Source organism: Morone saxatilis, unplaced genomic scaffold (genome assembly GCF_004916995.1).
Source record: "Morone saxatilis isolate NCDOM2014 unplaced genomic scaffold, NCSU_SB_2.0 Contig14, whole genome shotgun sequence".
Classification (NCBI taxonomy): Eukaryota; Metazoa; Chordata; class Actinopteri; family Moronidae; genus Morone; species Morone saxatilis.
The window spans coordinates 10,420,999-10,429,050 of NW_023339696.1; the positions used below are offsets into that span (position 1 = coordinate 10,420,999).

An 8,052-nucleotide genomic window follows, 5' to 3' on the forward strand; every position below is an offset into this window, starting at 1 on the left:
CATTCAGAGAACACAGTGTTCTAGAGGGGTAAAATTCTAGATGGGCATTGTATCGTATCGTAGTGTAGAGCTAGTTAGTATTATAATGTATTTTCAATAAAAATGCAGTTTGAATGTTATTTGTTCTAATAACCCTGTTGTGGTTCGAAGGTACAATGGAAAGACGTACTTTGACAAGCAACACTGTAGTTAGGAGTTATGCTTTAATGTTCGTGTTTTTAAACTTTTACGAGAAAAAGAGATTGGAGGATGTGGAATGTACTGAAGGAACAAAGAAAGAAAGCCCAAATAGTAATAAAGGAATAAACAAAAAGGAGAAAGCAACTAACTCCATAGTTGGCAGTGGATAAAATTTGACACAAACATGAACATGACGATTGCTGTATCAATAGTTTCCATAACAGTTAACAGAACAGTCCACACAACTGGTTTCACTTGGATTTGGTCCTTGTTTATTGTGTAGCACAGGGGACTTCTAGAGCCTGCCTGGGCTGGCGTTGCCATGGTGATTAATTGACTACTTAATGAGCACACTGCCAGAGCTTTTTCTATGCCGAATAACCAGTGTGTTTGGCAAATGTAACAGTTGCTGAAGTGCTAGCCGTATAAAGAGCAGGACAAAGCTGCTGTTATTACTCTAAACTCTCAGCACCTTTGCTCTCAGGCAGCAGGTCTGCCAATCCTGAACAGAAATTTTAGGTTACATAACCTCCATAATAATATAATAAGCTACTGACATGCCCCTTAATTTTGGAAATAATGCTTGGTAACTACTGTTGGCCATGCAGGCTAACATTTGGGCAGGTAAATTGTTGTGTTTAATGCAACCCTTCCACTTTTAGTCCTGTGTTTTTGATTTTGGAAAGGTGCCAAAATGATACCCCATTCTCGAAACTCTCTTCATATAGATCCCCATGTACAGCATGAGGGGAAATCCACAACATTACACGGTTGCCATGCCTAATTACGGTTGCTAAGCTACAATTGGACAATTGTCGTTCGGAGGTGAGGTTCAACGAATAGTTAATTAAACTAATTATGTTGTGATGGTGATTTTGTTAAATGAAGTCCAATCATTTCACAGCAGCTACACTGTGATTTCTTTACAACATTCAGATCACCTCCAAAATGGCAATAACTTTTATAGAGCAGACAACAAATATGCGTTACAAGAAAGGACAGGGAGAGCTGTTGCACAGGTGTGATTCATCCAAGTTGATTTAATCACTTTGCAACTTTTTGGTCACTGCCTCAGTATGCTAGGACAGAAAGTTGGAAACTTTTGAAGCCAAGTTCCATCTTTATGACACATTATACTGGTGGAGTACTGTTGACTCTGTTGCTTCACAAACAAAGTTAAACTACAATATGTATGCAGCTTAAACACTCATATTTACACTGCCCAGAAATGGTTAAAAACAAATCTGGCTAGTATCATAACTTTATGGAGGAAGAGAACATCTGGGTGCATATAATTGACCTTGCAGTCTGGCTAATGGGGAGATTTAGTTCCGGGAGGGTAGAGAGATTAGAACGAGGTATCGCCTGTCATTTTAGTTTCGCCTCTTTCCATTAAACTCTGCGGCCAGTTTCTCCTTTACCCTTTCCTTCCTCTCCACCTCCGCTTTTCACCTGTCTCTCTCTTCCACCTTAACTTCGTCTTTCGGTTTAGTATTCTTGTGGATTTCCTTTTACTTTGTCCATATTTTCCCATTTATCCATCAACTGGCATCCAAAACCCACTCACATTTAGCTAAATTATTATGGTATTTCCATGTTTTTATCTATAATGACAACTTGCGCAGGTGGTCTTGAAAAACAGCTTCTGAATCCTTTGCAGGAGTTCATGTTTTTTTTAGGTGATGGGGGGCTGTTCTTTTTCGAGCAAAATGACCGACTAATTCTGGGTCAATGTGAATAGGATGGGTGGTGGTGGTGGTGGTATTTGAATGGCTATTCCACCAGGAACTCTGATAACTGGGACACAGCAGCACAGGAGTCCTCACAGCCTGATCCTGTGTGTGTGTGTGTGTGTGTGTGTGTGTGTGTGTGTGTGGCCTGACCTTTATCATTCAATTCAAAACATTTAAGTTTGACTCGCCACAAACTGCATCCTCCATCCATCATTCTGCAAGTGGTGGCAGCAGTTATCTCTCAACATATATTTATTTCATTTTATATATTTCAAATTTACATAATAGGTAGTGATTCATTCAAATTTGGAACCTTACACTTGTTTTCTGAATGCCAAATCAGCGCCACACCTCCACAGTTTTTGGCTCTGCACCTGAAGCAGGAATCTGGCAGGCTAGAAAGGAAAATGACTGGGTGTCTAGATAGTGAAAATGGTGTCTCAAGGTGACATCGGTGCTTTTGAGGGTATGAATTGGGGGCACCGGCCAAGCATCGTGTCACTGAAAGAGGAGGAGGGTTGTTTTGGTGGTAATTTCTTTCCGCTGTAGGACTAGAAAACATGATGCCTGACCACTTGCAAGCTTTAAAACATCTCTGGTAATAAATTCCTCTCCCTGGATTCTTTGCGCACATATGTGTAGGAACACACATGTGCACACAAAAGCATAATTCATGCTCTTTATTTCCCAGCTGAGCAGCTTGATGCGATCCATAAAGGGTTTGTTTGACTTTTACAGCACTCAAGCTGTAATGCGTCATTTGTGGGAAGCTAATTTCAAAAGTCATTTGTTATGTTATGCAACCCCTTCACAAAAGCAGTGTAATTGTACCTATATGAAAAAGTGTTTGTGTACACGCCTCTTGACGACTAACTCCCCCTCTGTTTGGAAAAATGCAAATCTGTGTTATTAAGTCCAATCACCGCTGCTTGCTTGGGTATACCGTTCATCAAGGATGTAATCTGTTATAGTGCACTCTCTATCAGCTCAGGATTTTTTTTTACACCATTATGCTCTGCTTATGTTCGTTAGGCTCCAAACTCAGTGGCAGGTTACTCAAGTTGATCCCTCAAAAACTATGTTAGACTCCAGACTTCACACGCTTATGCATCCTACAGAATACCAGCAAAAGTAGATGTTGAGTGTCCATTGTTATTGCAGGTTGAACACTGGAGTATAAAATCTAGTCACACCTCAAACATACCTTGTCATGAGGTGTTAATGCTGGTGTTAAGGTTAGCTGGCTTGCTAAGTGCAAACACTGACTCCCTTAAAAACACCTGTGAATGTATCACATGTGAAACTGTATTACACATGTGAAATTGCACACAAACTGCAATCCAGCCAAGCCTTCAGTACTGTGCTGCCATTACTGATAGCACTCTATCAAGGAGAAAGCAAATGGCTGAAGCCAGAGATTGGGTGTATTTCTCTCTGGTCCTCTCTGCTGTCAAACTATCTGGCAGATTGGCCAACTGGATGACAGTAGAGAAAGCACTTATCGAGAAGAAACCTGTAGATGGTCACTGAAACTCACTTTCTGAGCGAGAAAACAGCATCTCACCCAATGTCATGTTTGCATTACATGGCGTAAAAGACAGAACAGAGGACTAGGAATAGGGACACATCACCACGCTCACAGATCCATTTCGGATGACACCAGGGCCACAAATGGGGAGAGATGGGCTTGTGTAACTAAACTACTGAGCTTGGCGTGGGAGCAAATGGCAGAGCTGCGTGGCCACACGCCAAATCACTAGACCTTTTCAGGTAATATGAGAGAATGACTCATTTTCCCTCATAATGCAAGTGTGGAAACACTGGTGTGGTTGTGGGAATGTAGCCAAAGGGGTCTCTGACAAAACAGCTGATATTTCTTGCTGCACACTCTTAACAGGTGGCAGCAGACTCAGCTGAACTCCCTTCGCTGCTGGACGTGAGACAGGTGAGCCGCCGACAGCTTTAGTCTGTCAGATGGGTTCTGTCTAGTCATTCCTATCCATTCCAGGTCGTGTTGCGTATCACAGAAGCAGCTGGGACTCTGCACAGATAGGACACTTTTTTACTATTGCTGTCAGGATGGAGTTTTAAGTCTGTCAGCTACAATATGTCCTTCATACGTTCCACAGGCAATTGACTTGTCCACAGGGAAAAGAAATCTCCGGACTACCGGACTTAACAGAGTATGTATGTCTCATTTTACAGCAAGAAGTTGTTCTGGAGGCCCTTGGTGTTGTCATATTTTATGGCAAGCAGCTGTCACAACTGTTGTCTGTCTCTTTCTGTTTTTTACAACATGTAATGCACAAGTCTTAGTACAGTTTCACCTCTATTCGCTGAAAGCCCCCTCTTTCTTAGGACACTGTAATTGTGCTCCCCCTTTCCTCCACCAACAGCGGCATCCCTACCTCTATCCTTCCACGCAGGCTCCTGTTTTTTCCCCCAATCTCCTTCGTCCCTCCTGTGTCTCCCAGGTGTACTCTAACTCATGAGCTAGAGCGGGGAGCCACACTTCATTAAGGCCTGTACTGATCCTGAGGTGCTGGAGCTGAAGGCTAAAGTCAATGATGGAGTCGGAGTCAAATCTCTCTGTTAAGCTGCAAGGCACGCACATGCAGCCATAGGCCAGCCAGACACTGTTTACCCCAGGGCTCTGTTCTAACAGAGCTTGTAATTAAAGCTACATGGTTATTTTGGAGAAGTAAACTTTTAAATACAACACAGATTGTTTTTGACTTATTCTTTTGGAATCACTTACTCAATGCTGTGTTATGCAAGGAGGGAAAAGAACTTACAAAAAAGATTTGGAAATTAAAGATCACGTTTTACTTTTTTGTGCACCAAACTGCTTCTCCAACTACTTTTTTGTCTAGTCCAGTGTGTAACATGTAGGAGGATATATTGGCAGAAAGGGAATACAATATTCATATGTATGTTTTCATTAGTGTTTAATCACCTGAAAATAAGAAACGTGTTTTCGTTATCTAAGAATGAGTTTTTTATTTGCAGAGGGAGCGGATCTTCTTCTACGGAGGTCACCATGTTGAACCGCCATGTTTCTACAGTAGCCCAGAAGGGACAAACCAAACTGTGGCTCTAGTTAAGGCTTTTACTTTTATGCAAGTTTTAGCAGCCACAGTAGTTCCTCCTTCGCACTGAGAAGGCGAGTGGTATTCAGTTGGCTGCAATCTGCAACTTCACCTCAAAATGCCACTAAATCCAACACACTGGTCCTTTAAGTAAGAGTTTGTGCACAAATGGGTGCATTTAAACATTGTGCAGACTAGGGTTTATCTGTGGCATTAGAAAATACTGCTTGAATTCAACCAGAATGCAGCAGCTCAGTTGGTCTTCAATGTACCCAAGTTCTCCCACGCACCACTCCTCTGCACCCTGCACCAGCTGCTGGTAGCTGCTCAAATCCAATTTAAGTCACTGGTACTTTCCTACCAAGCTGCGAATGGCTCAGGCCCATCCTACCTCCAGGACATGGTCAAACCATAGACCCTAGACCATCCTGTATACCAATCACTACAAAGAGAGCCCACCTACTACTCAACAAAATCCAGACTGTTTGCTGTCTTAGGTCTACAATGGCCGAACAAGCTCCCCATTGACATCAAGACAACAGAAATTCTTCTATTGGCAGACTAATAAACTCTGTTCAGACTGCACCTTGGCCCATGAAGGCAAACACACAAAAAACTGTTTGTCTAATTGTTTAAATGTAGCACTTGAAGTAGTTGCTGCATACTTGTATATTTTTTTTTAACTTATTGTAAGTTGCTTTGGACGAAGGCGTCAGCATTCTTTTAAAAAAGTCTTGCGTCTAGTTTGATGAAAGCCAATTAACCTCAGCTCTGACACTGTGAGCCAGACTAAACAAAAGATGTAGAAGTTAAATAGCATCTTATGATTTTACATTTTCATATACAGAGAGTCAGAAAGTATGCTGACAGATGATCTAACACTTTCCCTTGTGATTTCAGAAGTCCCACAAAAAAAGGAAAAATCTAGAGAAGTGGGAATTTGGTGTGAGCTAAAATTCCCATCTTACAATGAGAGTCCATCAGTCTAGACAAAACAGATTCATGTTTTTGTCATGTTAACTGTGAAGTATAGCAGCGATACTCTCCCGTTATGCACTCGACTTCAGCTGTTGGACTGTGCTTAATTGGCAGTCTGTTCAGAGACTTCCTCTGTGGAAGATAATGATGGTTCAGTGAGAAGCTGGCCACAGAACTGTTACACATTCAGTCCAAACACACATGCATGTGTTTGTGTATTTACATGCTCACACATATGCACATGCCAACATATGTGCTGGTATGTGCCTTTGTGTGTATGAGGAGAGGAAGGGACAGACACACAGATGGAAGAAAAGGCGGCAGACTCCAACCCTCTCTCTTCCTTCTTTACTTCTTCGGCAGTGATCCTTAAAATTATTTTTAGATGTCAAAGCAGCAATATTTGAGGGCACAAACGCCAGTTCTACATAACTGAAACCCAAGCACGTCAAAAGCAAGACTTAATTCTAACTGTGATACAAGTGAGTAGATGAAAGCCAGCAGAGACACCGCTCTAGTCAGCGCTTCAGTCCATTTTTTCTGCTTTGACCTGCATGTTTGCACAGAAACATAAAGCAGAACTGCAGTATAAATATTTCTTTACAGGTTCCAATCCACTGGAAACCAAACACCGTTTTTTCTTACTTCATCCGTCAAAATAAAACCTCACTACATCCAGGACTATTTCACGTAACCACACAACAAATTCACTTGGACAACAAAAATAAATGTTTAGCCTTGCAAACTGAAATACAAAAATCGATATTTGCCAACAGTGAGATCAAGAGGCTCCATACCTCCAGGTAAGCTGATGGGGCCGCAGCCTTTGCCCTGAGGGTCCTCCTCGACAATGAAGATGCTCTTCTTGCAGAGCCTCCAGAGGCCAAAGTGGGCCGCCTCGCAGGTAGCGTTGAGCTTCTCCACCCGGGGGCTGAGCACGGCCCAGTGGTCGGTCACCACCGCCGCCAGCATAGAGGACATGCCCACCAAGATCACCACAGACGTGATCTTGACCTTGGTTGCCTGCTCCTCGAACATGTTGCTGCTTGCTGTGCGCGCAAGTTGTGGATGTGTGTGCGTGCGTGCGCGTGCCTGTGGTTTGCACGTGTGTGACAAGTGAAATGTTAGTGTGTATGTGGCTATGTATAGAACGAAAGAGTGTGTGCAATCGTAAAGATTGTGTACGACAGTCAAGGTTGCCTTTGCCTTTGAATGTTGACTCCAGAGGTTCCCCCGTCTTGTCTACAGCTTCACTACACTTCTGATGTCCTCTCCTCTCTCCTGTCCACAGCTCTTTCTTTCTCTTTCTCTGCCTTGTGCCTGGTGGTTGGAAAAAAAGGGGGCCAGATAACAGTGCCCTAGTTTCTACTGCTCTCCTCTCTTCCTCTCCCTCCCTAGCTGGTGAGCTGAGGTCCTTCAGCTACAAGATGAAGATGTACCGGAGAGTGCTTACACCTATTACACCCATTATTTTACCATTCTGGTGTTGACCAAGAGTCGGGTCAAGATCAGACACTTTCATTTAAAGCTTAGACAGTATATTGATTGTGAGCATTCGAATTGCGCACTTCTAACCACAACATCAAAGCCAATTTAAGAAAATCTTCCAGGCAAGTTTTGACTGCTGTTCGATATTTCATTGCCACGCCAAACACTGATGTTATTGATCTATCATGTATCTAAAACACTCTCTGTCACATCTCTTTCATATTCTTATTCAGTCCGAACCGTTTTCAGCTCATTTGTCTCAGGCGCGGTGTGCCAGGGGACTCCTGGGGGTGGGGGGGAGAGATTTCCTTTATTAGTTGTCGTCTGAATGAGCTGATCTACTTATTCAGCCAATCAGCGGTTAAGCCTTGAGACAAGGGTCCCACCTGATAACAGCAGCTGATCCAGATTCAGAAAGACAGGAAAAAGGGCCTCGACATAGGGCCGCTAAAATTTGACATTCAGTTTATAGAGTTTAAATATGATTGACAGCAAAGTAGAGAGAGTTTTAGAGCTTTAAATATTCCTGTGTTTAATGAATGGGCCTTCTGAATGTCCCTTATTATATGTTAATTGAGCCATTT

General features: G+C 42.6%; 1 protein-coding gene across 1 annotated transcript in view; it reads right to left on the reverse strand.

The window, feature by feature from the left end:
- The window catches only part of LOC118323476 (voltage-dependent calcium channel gamma-1 subunit-like), a 12,835-nt gene extending 5,750 nt beyond the window's left edge, over window positions 1-7,085 (reverse strand). The window contains exon 1 of the mRNA XM_035655450.1: window positions 6,778-7,085. Within this exon, the coding sequence (XP_035511343.1) occupies window positions 6,778-7,018 (241 nt within the window). The 5' untranslated portion in view covers window positions 7,019-7,085. The remainder of the gene's footprint in view (window positions 1-6,777) is intronic.
- Between the last annotated feature and the right edge of the window lie 967 nt (window positions 7,086-8,052).